A 23,565-nucleotide genomic window follows, 5' to 3' on the forward strand; every position below is an offset into this window, starting at 1 on the left:
TTACCTACAAAATACTTGAAGCAAAGTATTTTAAGGGAAGCAACTTCATGGAGGCAAATTTGGGCCGAAGACCTTCTTATGTGTGGAGAAGTTTGCTGGCAGCAAGGGAAGTTCTTGAGAGGGGGTCACGATGGATTATTGGTGATGGAAAAAAGGTTAAGACCTGGGAGGATAGATGGCTCCCAACTCCAAACACCTTTAAAGTAATGAGTCCGCGGAGTCAATTTCAAATGTTGGATAGAGTGGAGAAGCTAATAGATAGGGAGAAAGGCTCTTAGGATGCAGATTTGGTGAAGAGCAATTTTGTTGCTCACGAGGCAGAAATCATTTTAAGCATCCCTATTAGCAGCACTCTCCCTGAGGACTCTCTGGTTTGGGCAGGAACAAGGAATGGTTTTTTTACTGTTAGAAGTGCCTATGAAGTGGCGTTCAACCTCATTAAGGAAGGAAAAAAGCAAGTGGCCTTAGGGGAAAGCTCAGACAGATCAAAAATGAAGGTTTTTTTGGAAGTTTATTTGGAAATTGGAGTGCCCGAATAAGGTAAAACAGTTTTTCTGGAAAGCCTGCAAAGACATCCTTCCCACCAACTCTATGCTTGCTTCTCGGAAAATCACCGGGATTGATAGTTGTGGGTTATGTGGTCTTCGTGAAACCTCGGGTCATGCCCTTTGGGGATGCAAGTTTGCTTCTGAGGTATGGAAAAATGGGGGTCTGCCAGCAAGATTTAGAGACCAGCTTCAGTACTCAAATGAATTCATTGATGTAGTGTGGAGGTTGAAGGAGGATAAGTGTATCCAAGACTGGGAGTGGTTTGCAATCACGGCATGGAAAATATGGAATAACAGAAACTCTTTCAAGCATGAAGGCCTATGTAAACAGCCAAAGCAAATTGCAGTGGAAGCCCGAAATTACACTGAGGAATGCAGACAGAGTGATCCTGCCCCTAATGGAATTCAGGTTCGAACCAAAACTTGCTGGCAACCGCCAAGGGCTGGTTTGTATAAAGTCAATGTGGATGGAGCCATATTCAAGGATGCTAGTTGCTGCGGTGTGGGAGTTGTAATCAGGAATGAAAAAGGCCAAGTCATGGGAGCATTAAGTAAAAGAATCCAACTGCCCTTGGGGCCTTTAGAGATTGAAACAAAGGCTATGGAGGAAGGCATTCAGTTGGCAAAAGATCTTAGTCTTAAGGAGATCATCATCGAGGGAGATGCAAAGCAGGTGGTGATGGCCATCTCCGATTCTTCTTTGGCCCCAAGCTCGATCAAGAAGGTGATTGAAGGAATGCGTTTCTGTTTGCTGCATTTTAAGTACTGGAAGGCTTCCCATGTTGGCAGAAATGGAAACATGGTTGCGCACCACTTAGCCAAGCAGGCCCTGTTTGAGGATGACTGTACTGTTTGGGTGGAAGATACCCCCCATTGTGTATCAAATCAAGTTCTTATGGATGTAATCTCTATGGACAATTGTCCAAATCAATGAAAGGTGTTTGATGTTTGTTATCAAAAAAAAAAAGAGTATCAGGCTTAATCCCACTCTTGGGGCCTATTATACTATCTAGGTAGTACTATGGGCCCAAAAATGGGCTTTGTTCCTGATCTTCACAGCCGGCCCTCTTATGCACTGTGTTTCCTTATGGCTTCATTTGGGGTGTGTATTTTTATGGTTTGTGTTGCGGTCTTTATGCTGATTAAAATTTAATCTCATTCATCCCCATCCCCCAAAAAAGGAAAAATGAAAAATGAAAATTAAGATGTGAGGTTGGTGACTTCACCTCTTGTTTTATAATGTTTTTAGTTGTAAAACTCGGTGATCTTCTTGAGTGTGTGGCTTAATTCTTAATAAAAGTATTGTTTTTACTTTTTATTATATATTTGTTGCGTTTCAGTGGGTTTTAGTTAGCTTAACTAGTAAAATCTCTGATGGTTATATAAGAGATTTGAGATTCAATTCCCGCCTACACCAAAAACTTATTGGTATTTTGATCTGATGATAAAGAGCTATCATTAGGAGCGGACATCATAGGTTGAAACTCTCGATTGTGTGTTTTTCCTTTTAATTATTAATCTTGCAAAATATTTTTGTTTTTCTTTATGTAAACTGGACCCCAAAAGAATATTTTTAAGGGTGAAGATTTATGTAAGATTGTAAGGTCGTTGCTGCCTGCTGAACTTTGTCATCCTATTAAGGCTGAATTAAATTTGGGCTAGGATTGTGGACACTGGACTTAAGTAGTGTTTTAGTGCTAGTAGTACTATGGGCCCAAAAATGGGCTTTATTCCGGATCTTGTCAAATTGGACCTTTGTTGTGCTATGTGATTTCTAGTGACTTCATCTGGTTTGTTGTATTGTATGGTTTGTGTTTCGGTTGTCATGTTATTTTGAGTAAAATTTATTCTTATTCATCCCAAGGAGTTATGTAATTAGAGATATGCACGCTCTCTTCTTTTTAGTTTCATTTTCCTCCGAAGGTTTCAAAAAGTTTTTTATTTTTTATTTTATTTAAGCTTTAATCTTCCTCATCTTTTAGCTGCCGGACCTAGCAACTCCTCAACCTCATTAAAATTGATGTCCTCCAATTATCTCTACGGAATTCAAAGAAAATTCTCCCTAGGTTCTAGTCTCTCCAAGTTTCAGGGTAAAAATTGATCTTTGATCTTTAAATAAAAATTTAATGGATTTATTATTATATGCTATTGTTGTAGATCACTTAAGGGATATCTTGAAATTGTGATAGAATTTGGGATTATAAGTAACAAACGCCCAATTTTAATTGGATAATTGGGCAATTGATTTGGGAGCTTAAATCATGAAATATTAAGGAATTAGGAGTTAGGAGTGAATTTTCTACATTGGACAACTTCAAATAAATTTTACGAAATTTTGAATAGTTGCTGTAACCTTGTTTCTGATAGATTTGGCATTTGGGTATACTGAGTTGATTTTAGCATGACTTGAGATTGGAATGGAATTTTGACTTGAAATTCGAAGTGACTTCAGGTAACATGTAGAACTTACAACCTAGAGAAAATCATAATTTTTGGAAATTTCTAATACTTTTAATTTTATAGCCAAAGTGGTAAGTAAATTAATTATGTTAGGCCAAATTGATTGGGTTCACTAGTGTTTGATTTTAGACTTAAAAACTTTCAAGTACGGAAAACATTGTTAAAAAGATTTTGGAGTAATTAATCCAAATTTGCAAGAACTTTATTTTGAGACCTATGATGTTTTTCATTACTAATATTTGATGGTTTAGGCAATAAATTTATGAAGGTCATGATGTAAATAGCTTAGGAATTTCTTTGGTTTCATTTAACTATCCTAAAGCATTTGTTTATTGATTGGTTAGCCGTAAATAACAAACTCTCCACACAAGATAGAATGGTCAGGTAGGGTATTTGGGTGATAGATTATGTGTATTTTTTGTTTTTTTTTGGTAGAAATTGTCTTGAAAGTAGAGATCATCTCTCTTCTTTAAATGTTCTTTCACTTGAAGAGTTTAGGATGACATGATGAAATTGTGTCTAGTTTCAAATGCTCAGTTTGTGCGAGAGAACTTGATTATTGGGGGGCTAGAGAGTTAAAAGGGAAGGGGCTAAGAGTAATAGGCTGCAAACTTGCTTGGTGGTCAACAGTTTACCACATTTAGCCACAAAGGAATGCCATGGTTCATGAAGATAAAATTTGTACTAAAGTGCAGCTCAAGAGAAGCATCGATCATTAAGGATATCAAAACTAGGCTGGGGTTTCAAACCAAGTTTTTTCAAATACTCCTATCCATGGTTGTCAAAATCCCGATCTGGATCCTACGATCCTACGATTTTACGATCCCACCTACCCAAAACGATCTAAATCTTTCAAGGATCTTTGCAATCGTTCAGGATCGGTAGGATCGTATGATTTTGACGATCCCAAACAACCTTGGATTTTTGTAATCTTCTTTAACTTGACAAAAGGCTCAGTTGGACTCAAATGAAAAATAAAATCCTAATAGACCAAATTTTTCCACTCTAATATAGAGATAGTGTCAGTTAGACTCAAATAAAAAATATTCCAATAGAGTATCACATTTTGAGGTTTTTGGCATCTTTAAACAGTAATGTAAGATCTTACGATCTACGATCCGATCCTATGATCTACGATCCTACCTACCTTCCACGATCCTACGTAGGATCTCGATTTTGACAACCTTGCTCCTATCTATTGTAATTTGGGGATTGATTGAAATGATATTTTAATTTGATCCCAGAACCCCTATGCTGTTGTGTTTTGTCAAAGTTTTATTTTGATGTCCATTTGTATAGATGTGTTGTTTAGTTGTTAGTGCAATTTTTCTTTGCTACTGGCTTTGGCTTCTTTTGGTTTTGTAGTTAGATTTGTAATTTGGTTGATGTAGCAGGGAGATTCCTTATGCTGGTATCTTCTCTTCTTTGGTTTGGGGGTTTTCCCTATGTTCTTTGTTTTGTTTGAATAAATATAAGCTTAATTACCAATAAATAAATAAATCACTTAGGAATTATAAATATCAATTAACCTAATTGTGGGAAAACTAGGTCATACTCAATTTGGACAACAAGGTGATCGATATGGTTGAGTTTTGATAATCATGATATGAAATTCAGGTACTACCATGTTATAATTTTGAGGGCTGCCTTAATGGGTTTAAAAAGTTAAGCACAAAATTTTAAGTTTTGAACCAAGTGAGTATCAATAGTTAAATCCTTATCTTGTTCTTATTGCCTTGTATTCTCTTAGATATAATTAGATATTGGCATGTTTATATTTATTGAGTCATTAATCCTGTATTAGGTTCTAGTTGATATTGTTTGGGGCTTTTGACACAGAAATTGTTTGTCAATTTATAGTAAAGTGGCCTTTAGATAATGATTCCTCTCAAGATTTTATATTATATATGTATAATTGGAAAGAAGCTTTGCGAAATAGTGAACCTTTTATGTAAAATTTCTTTCTATACATGGTTATCTATTTTATCACACACACACACACACAGAGATATATATATATATATATATATATATATATATATATAATATTTTATGATATTGTTAAAGAAAAAGAAAACATCTTTTAATAATTGGCTAGACTATAATTTTTGCCAACACAAGGCTAAGAGTTAGTCTTTGGATAAAATATTGTTTATTGTGGTGTGGTGTGGTGCATTGTTATTGTTTGCCCTTTAAAACCATTGTTATTGTTTGCTCTTCTGTGTTATTGCTATATCTTACCTCTTTGAGGTTATTGTTTCAAATGTGATTCACTGCCGACTGTTAAGGATGTCTTTGATGGCAGATATTTTATGTACTACTTATTGTTTATTGCTATTGACAAATTGAATGTGAAAAACAACTTTATTGTTAAGTGTTTACGTTCAAAACAGGTTTTACTGTTTCTATTGAATTACTTTCATACTATTGATAAATATTTTGTAAAATTTAATACGTTGTCTATTATATTGTGTATTTTCACTTGACAATATCATGTGATGTAGTCTCTTATTCAGCTGTTAGCTCACCCTTTTTCTCCATCATTTTCAGATTAGTGCAATGGACTCTCCTAATAAAATAAATTGGTGACTGTTGGAGCTGAGAATTGAAGACTGCATGTGTTTCCCTATGACTTCATCTTGTGTGTGTATTGTATGGTTTGTATTGTGGTGTTGTTATGTTTAATAAAATTTAGTCTCATTCATCCCCCCAAAAAAAAAAAAATAAAAATAAAAATGTTTGAGATGTGAGATTGGCAGCTCTGCTTCTTGTTTTGTGTTAACTTGTAAAACTCTTTAATTTTCTAAAGTGTGTGGCTTAAGTCTTAATTAGTGTGCCATTTATATCAGTGATTATGTGTATGAACAAACCATTTGTGTTCATTTAAATTGGCCAATTTTTATCACGTATTGTGGGGTTTTCTTTTTGGGTGCAAAAGATTATGTATTTTTTGTAAGGTGGGCCCAAAAGAATATTCTAAGGGAGTGGGTGAAGATTTATGTAAGATTGTAATAGGCAGTTGCTGGATTTTGTGATATTGTTAAGCCAATTTGGGCTAGGATTGGGCCTAAAAGAGAGCTATGTTAGGGCTTGTGCATACTGGACTAAATAAAGTTCGGGTTCACGCTCGCCAACAAAAACGAACAAATCTCATAGCCTTTCATTCGTAGTCACTCTTTTAGTCAAATTATTCCAAGTCTTCCATAGTATTTTGTACATGAGCCGCAATTTGAAGTCACCTATTATGAATTCTAAGAATAAAGCTCCTTTTTAATTTTTATAACAATCATAAGGTGACTTTCCCTGAATATTGTTATGCTTGAAAGCCCAGAGTTGGATTAAGGCCCAATGATCCCTTTTTGGGTCCTGGACTATGGTCCTGACCATGGTAGGTTTGGCATGTTGCCTTGAAGTAGAAAGGTACCAAGGTCACACATGCACACAAAAATAACTAAAGGAAAAAACAAAACAAATCCCAATGGGCCGACCTAATTGTTTTGGATTTTAAGGCCCATTTGGTACGTGAGTTCAAACATATGTTTTCAGTTTTTAAACAATATTACATGTATTTCTACACTTTTTTACCCACACATATTTTCAAAAAAATTAAAAACTGTTGTTTAAGCACACGTATCAAACGGGTCCTAAGGTTTTGTTTCTTTGCTTAATCAATTGGCAAAATTCACAAAATGCCATGGTGGAGAAACTTGTTCGTCTCGAACTAGAAGTGCGAAAATTTTCATGGCCCAAAAGCACCGAATCTTTAGCCCAGTCCTCACAACCCCTCAATTATCTACCCACTTAGGCCCAAGTTCCAATCCTAGTCAAACTTCAAGCTTTACCATAAAATGGTTACAAGTCTTTCAATCCAACAATTACCATATACACATCTTTCGTTCCTTTGGCAAATCTGAACTGTCCCCGTCTCTATGCTCCATTTTATAATCAATCACGTGTTTTTTTTTAAAAATATATATTTTAAATCAAAGTGATTATTTTATAAGGAAAATAAAATATGGGTGACATTGTAATTTTTTGTGTGTACAAACTGTAATTGGTGAAAATAATATAAACTATAAGGTTAAATAATATTCTTTCGCACTAATTTACATCAACTATTTTATATACACATCTTCAATTGATGTGAAAATTTCTACATTTTAACACATAAAGGTAGATGTGAAAAAAGTAATGTGAAATAGTAGACATGAGAAATGAGAAATAGTAATGTGAAAGTGTAATACTCAAAATGAAACAAAACCTGTTTTATAGAAATTACCCAAGATCGCAGTTTTTTTTAATAGATGTGTAAGAATCAAAAGCCTAAAGTGTCATAATTTTTTTTTTTTTTTTGGTTGTTGTTGAGAATCTAAAGTATAATAATTAAATTGGAACAAAATATCTTTATATAGAAAATTCAAAAGACAACAGTTTTTTTTTTTTTTTGGCATGGCACTCTTTTGAGCCCACCTAAAAAAGACAATTTTGTTTTTGGCTGGGAAAAGAACAAAAAAAAAAAAAAAAAAAAAAAAAAAAAATACCCAGCACTCCACATATCGTGATAAAAATTGGAAATTTTAGGTCAACTCAAATAGATTGTTGAATAACTCATTCATAATTAAAAACCAAAAAAAAAAAAAAAAAAGTTTTTGAGATTTGATGTTGGTAGCTATTTGCTTCTTGTTTTGTAACGTAGTATTGTTATAAATCTCTGTGATTTTTAGGAGTGTGGCCTCCTTCTTAATAAAAAGTATCATTTTTTCTCATGCATGTTGAATTTTGTTTTGCTTGAAAGCCCAGAGCTGAATTAAGGCCCAATGATCCCTTTTTGGGTCCTGGACTATGGTCCTGACCATGGTAGGTTTGACATGTTGCCTTGACGCAAAAAGGTACCAAGGTCACACATGCACGCAGAAATAACTAAAGGAAAAAACAAAACAAATCTCAATGGCCAACCTAATTGTTTTGGATTTTAGGGTCTGTTTGGATAGGGGAGTGGAAAAGTGGGAGGATGGAAAATTGTGGGAGGATAGAAAAGTGGGAGGATGGAAAATATTTAGTTTTCCCTCTTGTATGTTTGGTTAGAGGGGTGGAAATATTCACAAAATGTCAATTGGAAATATTCACAAAATGCCATGGTGGAGAAACTCGTTCGTCTCGGACTAGAAGTGCGAAAATTTTCAAGGCCCAAAAACATCAAATCTTTAGCCCAGTCCTCACAACCCCTCAATTATCTACCCACTTAGGTCCAAGTTCCAATCCTAGTCAAACTTTAAACTTTACCATAAAATGGTCACAAGTCTGTACTTTACCATAAAATGGTCACAAGTCTGTCAATCTAACAATTTTCATATAAACATCTTTCGTTCCTTTGGCAAATCTGAATCCTTTGTCCCAACCTCAATGCTTCATTTTATAATCAATCAATCACATGTGTTTTTTTTTTTAATATATATTTTAAATCAAAGTGATTATTTTACAAGGAAAATAAAATATGTGTGACATTGTAATTTTGTGTGTGTACAAACCGTAATTGGTGAAAATAATATAAACTATAAGGTTAAGTAATATTCTTTCACACTAATTTACATCAACTATTTTATATACATATCTTCAATTATGTGAAAATCTCTATATTTTAACACATAAAGGTAGATGTGAAAAAAGTAATGTGAAATAGTAGAGATGAGAAATGTGAAATAGTAATGTGAAAGTGTAATACTTAAAATGAAACAAAACCTGTTTTATAGAAAATACCCATGATCGCAGTTTTTTTTAATAGATGTGTAATAATCAAAAGCCTAAAGTGTCATAATTTTTTTTTTTTTTTGGTTTGAGAATCTAAAGTATACTAATTAAATTGGAACAAAATATCTTTATATAGAAAATTCAAAAGACAACAGTTTTTTTTTTTTTTTTTGCATGGCACTCTTTTGAGCCCACCTAAAATAGACAATTTTGTTTTTGGCTGCGAAAAGAACAAAAAAACAAAAACAAAACCCAACACTCCACATACCGTGATAAAAATTGGAAACTTTAGATCAACTCAAATAGATTGTTGAATAACTCATTCATAATTAATAACCAAAAAAAAAAAAAGGTTTTTGAGATTTGACGTTGGTAGCTATGTGCTTGTTGTTTTGTAACATGTTATTGTTATAAATCTCTGTGATTTTTAGGAATGTGGCCTCATTCTTAATAAAAGTATTATTTTTTATCAGTCATATGCATGTCAACTATTATTCTCAATGGCAGTGACCAAAGGGACATAAACTGAAACATTTGTAAAACTTTAGGGACAACAAATAATTAAGTTTAGATATGAATACCAATTTAATGCAAAATTTAAGACTGAAAATAATATTTTAGCCTTATTAACAAATCAAAGTCATCTAAAAAAATTTACTCCAAAAAAAAAAAAAAAGGTCATCTAAAATTGAACCATAGTAAGACTAAAGAGGCATCTCCTTGGACCGATTTGCATAATTCATGAATTACCTCTACTTCATGATGAGATCTATTTCTCACAATAAAACCTCTTTCTTGCAACATGTCTACATTATGATAGAGATTTTTTCTCACTTGTAAATCTGAATCATAGGCCAAATTCAATTCAAACTTGATAATAAAGGATAGGTCAGAAGGATTTAATTCAAAGATTGCCTTGCTTGAATCTTCATTCCTAAAACCACTTAGCCTAATATATTGTTGCAAAAGTGACTATAGTTTTACAGAAAATACTTTTTGGGCCCATGTAACAAAAAAGACTTCTATCTTTTTGCAAGAACAACACAAAAGACCCACCCCACAGGCCATGATATAAATTCTAAGAACAATGCTATTACCACATAAACTTACGTAATTTTCATTACAATTTGTCAAGTGATCAGTTGTGAGTAGTAAAATTGTGGTTGTGAGTTAATGAGGGACCATACATCAATTACTCACAACTTACCACGTAACGAATTATAACAAAAGTCATGTAAATTTACATGGTCCTAACATTTTTCAAATTCTAAACTGCCCAATCTGAATAAAATCAAATGGATTGGGAATACACTAGCGTAAACAAGTGATACACAAGCACTTATAGATCAACAACATAATTTTACATGTAGAATCAAACCTTAAAGTCGCACCCTTCTGAGAATCTCTAAGCTCATGCAAGTGTACAAAGAAACATTCTCTCTCTTTTAAATACCAACAATTTATTTAATCAAACAAATAATTACGTAAGGGTACGGAGGTCATCAACACAATACAAAACAAGCAGCAAACCTTGCAACACTGATACTAACAGTCATGCTAGCCTATTCAACTAGTTACCAACAACATGGAAATCTACTTTTTCGCATGAACGTAATCTTCTATGTCTTCCTCCAAATGATGTAAAGCTTAAATTACGAAATATGTTGGTAACAAGTATCAAACAGCTGAGGCTAAGAGCCTAAGACATAGCCATCGTCAGTATTCAGCGCACGTAGGATTTGCAAAAGCCATAGGAGTAGAAGAAAAGTGTGAAAATGTTTTGGACATAGAGCGTGCCATTGATAATTTAGAACACTTGGAAGTTCAGATATTAGTATTGGAAAAGAGAAAATTCTAGCTAGAAGAAAGAATTGCATTGAATGAATTCTGTACAAGCTTCTACACTAGCAAATATAGAAACAGAGGAGGAGGAAAACTAACTAACTAACTTTCCCTCCAATAATAACAAACTAACCAACTATCACACGTGCCAATCACACGCTTAACATTTATACACAAAACTAAGCTACTTGTCGTTTTACACTATCTGTTACTCTCAGTTAATTCTGTCGTTTTGCTCTCAGGCTGTCGTTTGTTGATTTCTTCCTCTCTTTGCTCTTCTTTTCTTTGCTCTTATCTCTGTCAGACCTTTTACTACTTTGACAATTAGTTACATAGGCACTTGGAAGGCTCAATCGCGTGCTTGAACTTCTGAAGCTTGAAGTTGAGGTTATACTTATATAGCGCACTTTCGAATAAAAGTCACACTCCAAAATGTATGGATTGGACAATCTCACAATGACTGAAAAAACGTAGGGGGTCTGATTGGCAATCTTGAAATTTTTGCTAATGGTAGTCTGGGAATTTCCCAACGTGTAAACTATACTTATTTTGCTGTAAACTATACAATAATACATTAATTTGGTGGCTTGGTTGGTGTTGTAAAGTCCATTTGATTTTTGAACATGCCTTTCTCGAAATTTTTGCAAATGGTAGTCTGGGAATTTCACAACATAAACTACTATACATTTGGCGGTGTGTTAAATGTCAATGCCTTTCTTGAATTTTTAGCTAAGGGTATTTTCGGAATTTCACAAACTCAAATCGGTGCGCATTTGACCCATATGAAGAATTTCACAGCATTTGACCCATATGAATTATGAAGTGGGATTTGGGCATCTCGTACGTACATGCCTTTCAGCCTTTCTTGAAATTTGTATAGTATGGGTAAAAATTGGTGTGAAACAAATATTGTTACTTATTGTTTCTGGAAAGCAAAAAATAATTTTAGTAATATGTTGAAATTAAAATTAATAATAATTCGCTACTTAAAATTTGTTGTGAAAATATTATAAAAATATTGTAGACGTAGCATTTTTCTTATTCATATGTTACATCACTTAGGCAATGTCATTCTTGAAATTTTTTTTGCTAGTGTGAACTTAATTAGTGTATACAGTTATGATATCTCATTGTTCAAATTTGCTCATGACAGTGACCTCAATCCTATTCTTCTGAATCCTTAGGTTTTTTTTTTTTTTTTTAATAAGTAGTAATACTTACTAAGAGACACACACGAAAATAATAATACTAATATTTTAAGTCGAGTTTATAATATATTATATAATCAGAGAGTACAACTACAAAATGACATAATCCTCAAGTGTTGATTATTCATCCCCCACCTACTCAAAAAAAAAAAAATATAAAATATTTTTTTTTTCTCCACCTACTCAAAAAAAGTACATAACAAGGGAAATGCGTTATTTAAAAAAAAAAAAAAAAAATTATGAACCAAGAGAAATGCATTATTTTAAAGAGTACATGTCCTAATACATAACATTTAAGAAGCCGGGAGGAAATAATAAAAGAGAAAGACAACCAAAAACTATAGACTTTTAATATCCTATTTTGCCGCAAGATGAGCCATACACTTCGCCTCTCTATTTATCCAATTAAAGGAAAACTCCTCGCCGCTCCTCGTTAAAGATAAAGTATCCATGACTTGCTTTGCCAAACTAGACTAGACATCCTTACATTCGTGGTCTAAATGGCATTCTCGAAATTTTTGCTCTTTGCTAGTCTTGAAATTTCTTAGCTTGTGATATATATTGTTGGTCTTCATGACATTCTTAATTTTTTATTTTTTTTATTTTTTATTTAGAAACTGACATTCTTAAAATACTTGCTTTGCCAACCTATACATTTTTTTTTTTTTTTTTGAGAAATAATTACAACATGCTGCAAACCCTGCAGTTCGAACTCTTTTCTCCCAAGACCCCTAAGCACTTTGTACATGGGGAGGTGTCAATTCAGCTACAAGGCCTTTGGCTTGCCAACCTATACATGGGCGGTCTCAATGGTAATCTTGAACCAGTTGAGTTGACTAGAGTAAAGTCGATTATTAAAAGATCTTAATTATTTTATTTTATTTACTTTTACAAATAAGTAGCTCACAAATTTTTCATCAAACAAGATGTATTCAAGTTTTATTTATTTTCTTATCTATACAAACTACTTAATTATTTTTTTTTCTCATATAAAGTAAATCTCATGACTAAATTTTTTTACTTTGTCACCAATTTATTCTAGTAAATTATAACTAAATTATAGTTGAAATTATATTGTTTGAGTTAATTAGATTGAATAATTTTGTTTATGAACTTATAAAAATTAAATTCACCAACTTTATATTGTTAAAAAGTATATGCAATTTTCCTACAAATAATAATTACAAATAGAAAATAATTACTTATATTAGCACTAAATTACAAATAATAATTAATTTGATATCTTATGGACTTATTTACAAACTTACACAAGTATGTAAGTATATTTTGATACATGTATACATATAAACATATAATATTACATATACTTCTCAAAAAAAAAAAAAAAAAAAAAAAAACTACATATACTTAAATCGTGAATACTCATGAGTTTATTCATAAATAATGGTTCAGATTTGACTCATTTAATATGTTGGATTCCTTTTTCTGACAACTATATACCCAATTTATATCATGATGGGTGAGGTTTACACCCATCTTTTTGTTTAATGCATCTACACTACATAATATCCCAAACATATTGGGGGCACATTGAGTGAGACAGAGTTTGAAAAGACACAAAAAAATCCCTAGTTAATCTACCCATGGAAATCCTCATTCCCCCCTCTATAAACACTATCAAAAGAATTACTACAGCTTCGGAAGGTCTTCTTTCATACCACTCTCCTAGGTGACAGTGTTCTATGCTGACACTACTAGGAATCCTATATCATTTCTTAAACTCTTCCTTTTACTCTGGGGTATCAACTAAGCTAAAGAATCTACCAATTTTTAAGAAAAGTAAGAAAGAAAAGAGATCTTGATTCAAATAAAAAGAAGAATCACGAGACACTTACAAAGCAACAGAAGAAGAGGGTCTCATCGGGCGAGTTATTTGGATGGGGGGCTGATTTTTTCTGCTAAAGGTAAAATGGGGAAAAGTCACACCACCCCCTCCTTTTATAGGAGCCAAGAAGGGAGCGGCAATTTTCCCGCTCCTTTAATTTGAAAAATAAGGACCATTGGATCATGATCTCATCATAGAACGTGGGGAGCAAGGAGCCATTCGCAACATTTATTGTTGCGTCATGAATTCCAAAGAGTCAGGAGCGTGTCTCAATCAGTTGAAAAGACACCCCTTCGTGGGAACACATCAGGAGCGTGCCAAAATGCCTCCCCACAATTACCAAAACCGCCCTTCCCTAGAAAGAACGGGAAGTGAGGTTTTGGGAGGCTATTGTGGGAGGACAAAAATCCAAGAACATGGACAGATGGGACAAGGCCAATGCCAGGAGAATAGACTTCAGAAAGCGCTAACAGTAAGTCCTCTAGAAAATATGAACAACCCACCACAGGTATAGGGAGACTATAACACCTGAAGACCATGAGGATACTGATACGTCCTCGGGGGACTGAAAACCAGTGCTAAAGGCCGTTGGGCACAAACCGAGGAAGAGAATGAGGATTTGTCGTCAAGCTAGGAAGGGAAGAAGGTAGATAATGCATCCATCACTGCATTCAATGCTTTGAACCCACTAGCTAGCTGCATTAATGAGGAAATGACTCCTAAACAATGTCAGCACAGCTTATAGTCTAGTGTAAAAGCCTTCTAGTAAGGCCCCGATGGGACAAGTATCAAGGGGGATGAACCCTGACCCTCCAAATGGAGGATTAAGATATAATTTAGAGGACTATATAAGGCAAAGAAGCCTCTGTAGGATGGGGAGAATTGATCATTGTAACCTTAGAACAGTTGTAATCTTTATCTCGGACTAAACTCGAGGAGCATAATATAAGCCATCCGAGGCTATCTTTAATCAATCTTCGCACATTTACACTTAACATTAATCTTATCAACTCCAATTAGCTCATCCCACCTCTATAAATCAATTGTGTGGGCAAAAATAACAAGCTGGGCAGATTCCTTTTGCCTTGACTTATTTTAGCTCGCCACACTTTATCAATTTCATAACTGCATGGGTTCGATCTATACCACTACCACAACCATAATAGCAACCAACAGAAACCACAAGGAACCAGCACCAGCACCCCAACCACTTTATTTTTATATTAATTTCAGTCTCTCTTTCTCTCTCTTCCCTTCTCTCTCTTAGCACAACCACACCCACACACAACCCACCACCATTCACAACCAACCACAATAGCCACCAACAATAACCACAAGAAACCACCACCACCACCACCACCACAACCACTTTATTTTTATATTAATTTTAGTCTCTCTTTCTCTCTTTTCCCTTCTCTCTCTTAACACAGCCACGCCCACACATAGCCCACCACCACCACCATTCACAACCAACCACCCTCCTTATTTAGATCATAACTCACCAACACCTTATCAGATCAGAGCCCACTACCACCCCTACCCACCCCTACCCACCATTACCACAAACCCACAACAACCAACAACTACCAAAAATCAATTGTCGATTGCCACGCCACAACAACCAACCCAACGCCGATCACGATGCCTAAACGCCGATCTCCACGCCACGCCCAAATGCCTATCTCCATGCCAAACCTTAAACACTGATCTCCATGCCACCACGCCAATCTACAACAAGAGAAAGAGAGAGAGAGAGAGAGAGAGAAGAGAAATAATGAGAGTGGTTGGTGGCTCGCCATGACCCATGACAGTGGTGTTTGTGATCTCTCACAAGTGGATCTGGCCATGGTGTGGTGGCTATGGGGTTTTGGATTTGAAGAGAGGAGAGAGTAGAATGAGAGAGACAAGGAAGAGAGAGAAGAGAAGAGAAATAATGAGAGAGAGAGAGAGAGAGAGAGAGAGAGAGAGAGAGAGAGATTTTGTTGAAATTATTGATAAAAAGTAGGAAAAAGAAAATTAAAAAATAATTTTTAAGAATACCATTATTCTACAATAGAATCATATAAATAAGATGCTACTATAGCACAATTGTAAAATTTTTTACAATTACAATACCGGACAATGCAAACTTTTATGGTTTTGATGCTAAAATCCCACAACATATACCATTTGCAAGACCCAATGTGAATGCTCTAAAGTACTCAAAATGCTTGATCAATTTAGAAACATCTTATTAGGACCTTTTGAATAAAACCCAAGGATTGGGACACTTCACACCCGTCATTTGATTTTTGAGCCCATGTGTTATACAATCTTTTGATTATGTATGTGCATGCTTGTAAGGGATCCAACTTAGTGGCTTCCTTGTTAGAAATTGGATATGAGATACGAATTATGAAGTGGAGACTAATCCATTTGCTCAAGCAGACATGGGTTTTCATACCCTTACTCTAGACCTAAAATCTAGTTACAATTTGACTTCTGCTCAAGGGTCAAAAGAGCAATTCTTAAATCTAAACTAACTAACAACTCCCTTCTTTGCCCTAATTTTGAGTTAGTGGCATATTCTTAGACCCGAGTGTAGGATGAATTTACATTGGAATAGCCTTAAAAGGAGTAATGCAATTGGTAGACATAGTGGCATTCACAAGCCACACCTTGGAACGCTTACATTTATGGACTATTAAGCTTTTGTATTCTTGGTTATTCAAATTAATTTGAGTGGTTGAGGCCCTTGATAGAGCCATGAGTAGCTCAATGTGAGTCTATCATATAGGATACGCCACAAGCCTCATGGTTGAAGGCAAAGAAAAATGAGTCACCACTTAACTTTGAACTAAGTTAAGAATCACTTTGACCCCTTAGAAAATGTTTTACTCTTCATCACCCAAATTAAGCTCCAAGTTAGAATATAAAAATGAGAAGATATTAGACACTCATTCTCACTTCCTTAAAGATTGACGTTCACTAATGATTATTCATCACGGACAAAAATGGCATTTGGAAATAGTAACATTCATCGGATGATGCATTCGATTATTGGAGAGATGTTTGTATGTACTGCACCGGTGGAAAGGGGAAACAAAGTTGCATTGGGATTGGCTTTTCTACTTGTGCGGTTGGTTTCATTTGCCCCTTACTCACAAACAAAAACAAAAACAAAAGCTGCTAGGTGTTAGGTGTTTGGTTAATCAGAAAATGAAGAGGGAAGAATGGGAAAGTGAAGGGAAAGGAAATGAAGAATTGAATTAAATATTTTTAGTTACTTCGAAGGTAACCACTTTCTAGGAGAGAGAGAGAGAGAGAGAGAGAGAGAGAGAGAGAGAGAGAGAGATTAGAATGGAACTAAAGGGAAAATGGATTTATACTCTTCATGATATTTATTTCATATCATCCTACATCTTTATACAACACATTAGTCTTCCCTCCAAAACTAACAACCTAACTAACTAATAACAACCCAACTGCTACTAACTAACAAAACTGTTACTAACTAACCTAGCATAGCCACACAGCTTTACTTTGTTACAATGCTACACAATTAGCAAATACAATTCTACTCAATTAGCTAATTCCCTAATAGAACCTCCCCCATTAGAACATCTTGCCCGCAAGATGAGGAAACTGTTGTTGAAGACAAAACAGGTTCTCCCAAGTGGCATCTTCAATTAATCCCCTTTGCCATTGTATGAGTAATTGAGTGATTGTCCTTCTCCAAAGCTGATGAGATCTGGATTGAAGTACAGCTGCAGGCTCAGGAGTGAGGATGCCTTGAGAGTTGACAGAAGGCAACATAGATACTGAAATGTTATGGTTGCCCATTTTGGCCTTTAAGCAAGACACATGGAACACAGGGTGAATTGCTGACTCAGTAGGGAGATCCAACCTATATGTAACCTCTCCAATCCTCTCAAAAACTTTGTAAGGACCAAAAACCGAGGGGAGAGCTTATTAGACCCCTTATATGTAGTAGATTACTACTTGTATGGCTGCAATCTGAGATAAACCCAGTCCCCAACCTTAAAAATCCTTTCAATCCTGTGGAGATCACTCTATTGCTTCATCCTGGCTTGAGCATCCACCAAATTTTGCTTCAAAAAGGTGAGGATTTGCTTCCTAGACTACGAGATTGAGTCCATTGCTGCAACTTGAGTGGTGCCAGGAACATAATCAACAAGTCTTGGAGGACTGAAACCATACAATGCCTCATAGGGAGTCATTTTGGTGGCAGTATGATAGTTAGTGTTGAACCAAAACTCAGCTAAATATAACCACTCAACCCATTCAGTAGGCTTGTCAGTAGAAAAGGACCTCAAATAATGCTCCAAGCTATTATTTACTACCTCAATTTGCCCATTTGATTGAGGATGGTAAGCAGATGACATGGCAAGTTGAACACCTTGAAGTTTAAACAACTCAGCCCAAAACTTAGCAATAAATACAGGATCTCTATCAGACACAATGGAAGTAGGCATGCCATGTAACTTGAGGACATGTTGAGAAAATAGAGCAGCCACTTTAGCAGCTAGGTAAGGATGGGACAACCTTATAAAATGAACATATTTGGTTAACCTATCCACCACTACCATAACAACATCTAATTTCTGGGATTTAGGCAAGCCCACCACAAAATCCATGCTCACTGTAGTCCAACACTTATCAAGTATGGGCAAGGGTTGGCAAGTTTCATGCTTCGTTTGTTGACACAGTCCACATTCCCTGATATGCTTCTTCAAATCTACCCTCATACCAACCCAATAAAAATCTTGCTTCAATTTATGGTAAGACTTCAAAAATCATGAATGGCCACCCAAGGGACTATCATGAACTTGCTACAGGACCTTAAGCTTCAATTCACAAGAAGGGCTCATATACACCCTACCTTTATATAAGATCAAACCATTATGCAGAGAAAAGAACTTAGGCCTCTCAGAACCATCTTGTAACTACTAAAGCAAGGACAACACAACTGGGTCAAACTGATAACTCGTCTTAAGTTCATCAATCCAAGAGGGGCAAGGAAAAGAGATCAAGCATAATGGAGTGTCTGCACAAGCAATAGACTAGTCTACAGAAGTTGAATTTAATCTCCTAGATAAAGTATTAGCAACTTTATTCTCACACCCTTACTTGTATTCCACCACAAACAAGTAACCCAGGAGCTTTGTTACCCACTTCTGTTGAACAGGGTGTAGCAATCCTTTGTTCTAAGATATACTTCAAACTTTGTTGGTCAGTTTTGATGTCAAAAGGCCTTCCCAAGAGACAAGGCCTCCACTTGTGTACAACAGTGACAAAGCAAGTAACTCTTTCTCATAAGTTGATAGCAGTAAAGCTTTTCCTTTAAGCAATTGGCTATGAAAAGCAATAGGCCTCTGATTTTGCATCAAGACAGCCCCTAAACCCAAACTTGAAGCATCACACTTTATAGTAAAAGGGAGATTGAAATTAGGTAAAGCCAAAACTAGAGGATGACTCATTGCTGACTTAGGTTGTTAGAAGGCAGCCTCAGCTTGATTAGACCAAACAAAGCAATTTCTCTTCAAGAGTGCAATCAATGGGGCAGTTGTCTGTCCGTAATGCTTTGTGAACTTCCTATAGTAACCTATTAAGCCCAAAAACCCTTCAAGGCTTTAACAGATGTAGGGGCAAGCAAAGACACCATGGCAGCAATTTTTTTAGGATCAGTACTCATACCCTGGCCAGAAATGATGTGACCAAGATACTCTACCTATGAACTGCCAAATACACATTTACTTCTCTTGGCATACAACTGATGGTTCAACAACTCCAATACAGTTCTGAGATGCTGAAGATGTAACTCCAAGGATGGATTGAAAATAAGAATATCATCATAGAAAACAGTACAAATTTCCTTAAGAAAGGCCTGAATACATCATTCATTAAAGATTGAAATGTTGATGGAGCATTGGTTAAGCCAAAGGGCATAATCAGAAACTCCATCATGTGTCCTGAAAGCAGTTTTATGAACATCCTCCTCTCTCATACGAATTTGGTGATATCTAGACCTTAAGTCCAATTTAGAAAAGATTATGGAACCAGCAAGCTCATCAAGCAACTCATCCACCATTGGAATAAGAAACTAGTCCTTGATTGTAGCCTGATTCAAAGCCCTATAGTTCACACACATTCTCTAAGAGTCATCTGCTTTCCTCACCAACAACACTGGAGAAGAGAATGGACTCTAACTAGGTTTAATGGAACAACCTTCCAACACTTCAGTAACTATCTTCTCAATCTCAGCTTTTTGAAAATGTAGGTACCTATAAGGTCTTTGAAAAATAGGGGTAGTACCATCCTTCAAAAGAATCTAATGCTCATGACCTCTGCAAGGAGGTAAACTAGTAGGTGTGGCAAATATTGAGGCAAACTCATACAAGAGTTGCTCAATAGCAAGCTCACAAGGTTGGGAAGATGTAGTGACAGACCCCAAGGACACAATTTGCAAAAGAATGCCTTTTCTCACAGGTGTTTTAAAGAATTGTTTTTCTTCTTGCAGAGAATGATCAATAGGGTGCAGTCCTACCAAAGTCACTGCGGTACCAAAAATGTTGGAACTTCATAGACATAGCCATAAAATCCCAATGTATAACATCAAGGGTTCTAAGCCATTGAGTGCCTAAAACTAATTCACAATCACCTAGGGGCAGAACATTCAAATCCACTGTGAAGGCATGTCCTTGCACAAAAACTCTAACATTTGCACACACACCATGAGTTTGAATGGTAGCACCGTTTGCCACTTTCACCTCAAATATTATGGTAGAGTATAATGATAGTTGTAAAACAGCTAGGATGGCAGTATCCAAGAAATTGTGTGTGCTACTAGTGTCAATTAAGATAGTAAACCAGTGACCATTAATCTTACCCCTAACTCTCATGGTACTAGGTGAGGGACTACCCAGCAAAGCATATAAAGTGATTTTAGCCACACCCTTTTCAATATCAGATTTATTATCATCAAATTTATCTCCATCCAATGGTAACAAAGTAGCCTCAAAATCATCAAGTTCCACCAATTGAACATTAGAACTAGATTCTTGAAAAGGAAATAAACTCTCTAACAAGAAAAGTTTAGTAGACTTACATTGGTGTCCAAGTTGAAACTTCTCATCACAATTAAAGCAAAGCCCTTTTCTTCTTCTTTCCTCTATTTGAGCAGGTGACAACCTCTGCAAGGGAAGCCTAAATCTGGATTCCAACTTCACCTCAAGTTTTGGACCTCTGACCTCTATGGCTACTATTCAAGTATTATTCTTGGATTTTGGCTAATCCAAAAGCTTCATTAAGATTCTTGGGATTGAGCATCTTCATAGGTAACCTCACCTTATCCTTGAGACCACTCAGGAAGCAACTCAATTTATGTTTATCTGACAGGTCCCTCATCCTGATTGATAAAGCTTCAAATTGCCCTTTGTAAACCACAACATTGGTTGTTTACTTCAATCTTGTGAGTGATTCCATAGGATCCTTATATGCAGTACTTCCAAACCTTATCAACAAGGCTTCCACAAATCCCTCCCAAGTTGCAAATGCCCCAATCTCAACCAGATCAGGGCATTTCCATCCATGTGGAAGGAAGCCATTGACAACCTCTCATTCAATGGTGTTTGATAGAAATTGAAATATTGATTGGCTTTGTACAACCATGATGCAAGATCACCCCCTTGAATTGAGGAAAATCAAGTTTCACACTCTTTGATAAAATTCGAGAGAGACAAAGAAACAACATGTGACACTGAAGTGCTTAGGGATTGAGATGAAGACTTTGGAGATGCGACTTGTTGCCTTTGTTCTTTAGCTTCAGTGAGTTTCTGCAGAGCTAAGCTAATGGCGTTCAATTTTTGGGTGTTGGCATTCAATTGTTGAGTGTTGGCATCCAATTGCCAAGTGTTAGCATTCAGCTGTTGATTGATCTCTTGGAAGGAATGGGCATGGTGGTTTGTGGTGGTTTTGAGAAGAGACAAAGATTCATTGATATAAGAAGAGGACCTAATCTTGGTCATGGTTGCAGGAAAATTGGCTCTGATACCAATTGTTAGGTGTTTGGTTAATTAGAAAATGAAGAAGGAAGAATGGGAAAGTGAAGGGAAAGGAAAGGAAGAATTGAATTGAAGATTGTTAGTTACTTCGAGGGTAACCACCTCCTACCAGAGAGAGAGAGAGAGAGAGAGAGAGAGAGAGAGAGAGAGAGAGAGAGAGAGAGAGAGAGAGAGAGAGAGAGAGAGAGAGATAGAATGGAGCTAAAGGGAAAATGGATTAATACTCTTCATGATCTTTATTTCATATCATCCCACATCTTTATACAACACATTAGTCTTCCCGCCAAAACTAACAACCTACCTACCTGATCACAACCCAACTGCTACTAACTAACAAAATTGTTACTAACTAACCTAGCACAGCCACACAACCTTACTTAGTTACAATGCTACTCAATTACAATACTACTCAATTAGCTAGTACAATGCTACTCAATTAGCTAGTTCCCTAACAAAAACTAAAATTTTAATTAAATTGAGTAATTCTAATACCATAAACTAAACTACAACTTTGTTTCCACCAATCATGGACTCGTGGTCAGATGTGTAAATGGCTATGGCAAAAATTGTGGCGTAGTTTGTATCTAGAATTTTTTAATCAAATTCTACGTAATAACTCTTGCTCCATTTGGTTGCATGATCGAGGTTGAGAGGAAACTTGGAAAGCTACTTTGGCCTCCCCCATATATAGGCACGCCAACACCAATGGGCCAACCTATTATTTGTGCTTTTTTCTTTCTTTCTATCTTGAGAAGTTCATATTTTGGATTTTAAGGTTTCATTTCTTCGCTTAATCTATAGGCAATATTAACATAATGCCATGGCCCAAGCTGGAGGAACGTCTTAACGTGTTAAAATTATCAAATCTGTCTTATTCACCCAATTTGAATATTGAACCAAGGCCAAAATGCAGCTCGTTAACCCAGTTTGCACTACCCCTCAATTATCTCCCCATTTAGGCCCAAACCCAATCCTGGCCAAATTTCTAGCTTGATTATAAAGGCCACAAGGCTCTCAATCCAACATTACAATATACAAATTTTCGCCTCATTTAGGGTCTGTTTAGGATACGCTTATTTTGCTAAAAGTACTATAAATAAAAGTAAAAATTAGTTGAAATAGTACAGTGGGACCTATAAATAGTATCAAAAAGTGCAGTGGGGCCCATGGATAGTAACAAAAATAAGTTGAATAGTAAAATAAGATGACTTTTTAATTTGGAGCCAAACACATACTTAACTTATACTGTGAAAATCCAACTTTCGTGAGGCCACAGTTGCATGACACTTCTCTAAGCCAACTTTAAAAAGCAATTTTTTTTATAGTAAAATATTATTATTTTTTTCATAAACTTTACTTAAAAGTCTTTTTTTTGGTCCCAAAATTTTGAAAATTTCATTTTTATCCCTAAATTATTGAAAAGTTCGCCTATCATCTTTAAATTATTGAAAATGTTTTATTTTCTATCCTTAAACTTTTAAAAAGTTTGTTTTTCATATTTATTATTATCTCTAAACTATTAAAAAGACATTTTATAAAGTTTAAGGATGAAAGAAAAAAAAAAACATATTAAAGTTTAGGGATTAAAAAAACATATTAAAAACTTTACTAAAAGTCTTTGTATGTTTTTAGACCCCTTAAAACACAATTGGATTAACCTAGTTAATTAGCCAAGTTATTTACTTTGTCCAAATTCCAAATATAGGTTATCACAATCAAACAAACATATCATGCATAGTAGCGGAAATATAAATAACACAATGATATGATGATCCAGGAAACCAAATCGGTAAAAAACTGGGGAGGATTTAACCTAGCTATTCTCAAGGTAAACCTGAATCCACTATGAA

General features: G+C 35.4%; 1 protein-coding gene across 1 annotated transcript; it reads left to right on the top strand.

The window, feature by feature from the left end:
• Positions 1-591: 591 nt before the first annotated feature.
• On the top strand, positions 592-1,482 carry LOC115966858. The gene has a single exon (XM_031086002.1). The coding sequence runs from the start codon at positions 592-594 to the stop codon at positions 1,480-1,482; it is 891 nt and encodes a 296-aa protein (XP_030941862.1).
• Positions 1,483-23,565: the final 22,083 nt, after the last annotated feature.

The sequence above is a fragment of the Quercus lobata genome, chromosome 11 (assembly GCF_001633185.2).
Source record: "Quercus lobata isolate SW786 chromosome 11, ValleyOak3.0 Primary Assembly, whole genome shotgun sequence".
Taxonomy (NCBI): domain Eukaryota; kingdom Viridiplantae; phylum Streptophyta; class Magnoliopsida; order Fagales; family Fagaceae; genus Quercus; species Quercus lobata.

Coding starts and splice junctions, on each gene's coding strand:
- LOC115966858 (XM_031086002.1), top strand. CDS start 592: ATGCTTGCTTCTCGGAAAATCACCGGGATTGATAGTTGTGGGTTATGT.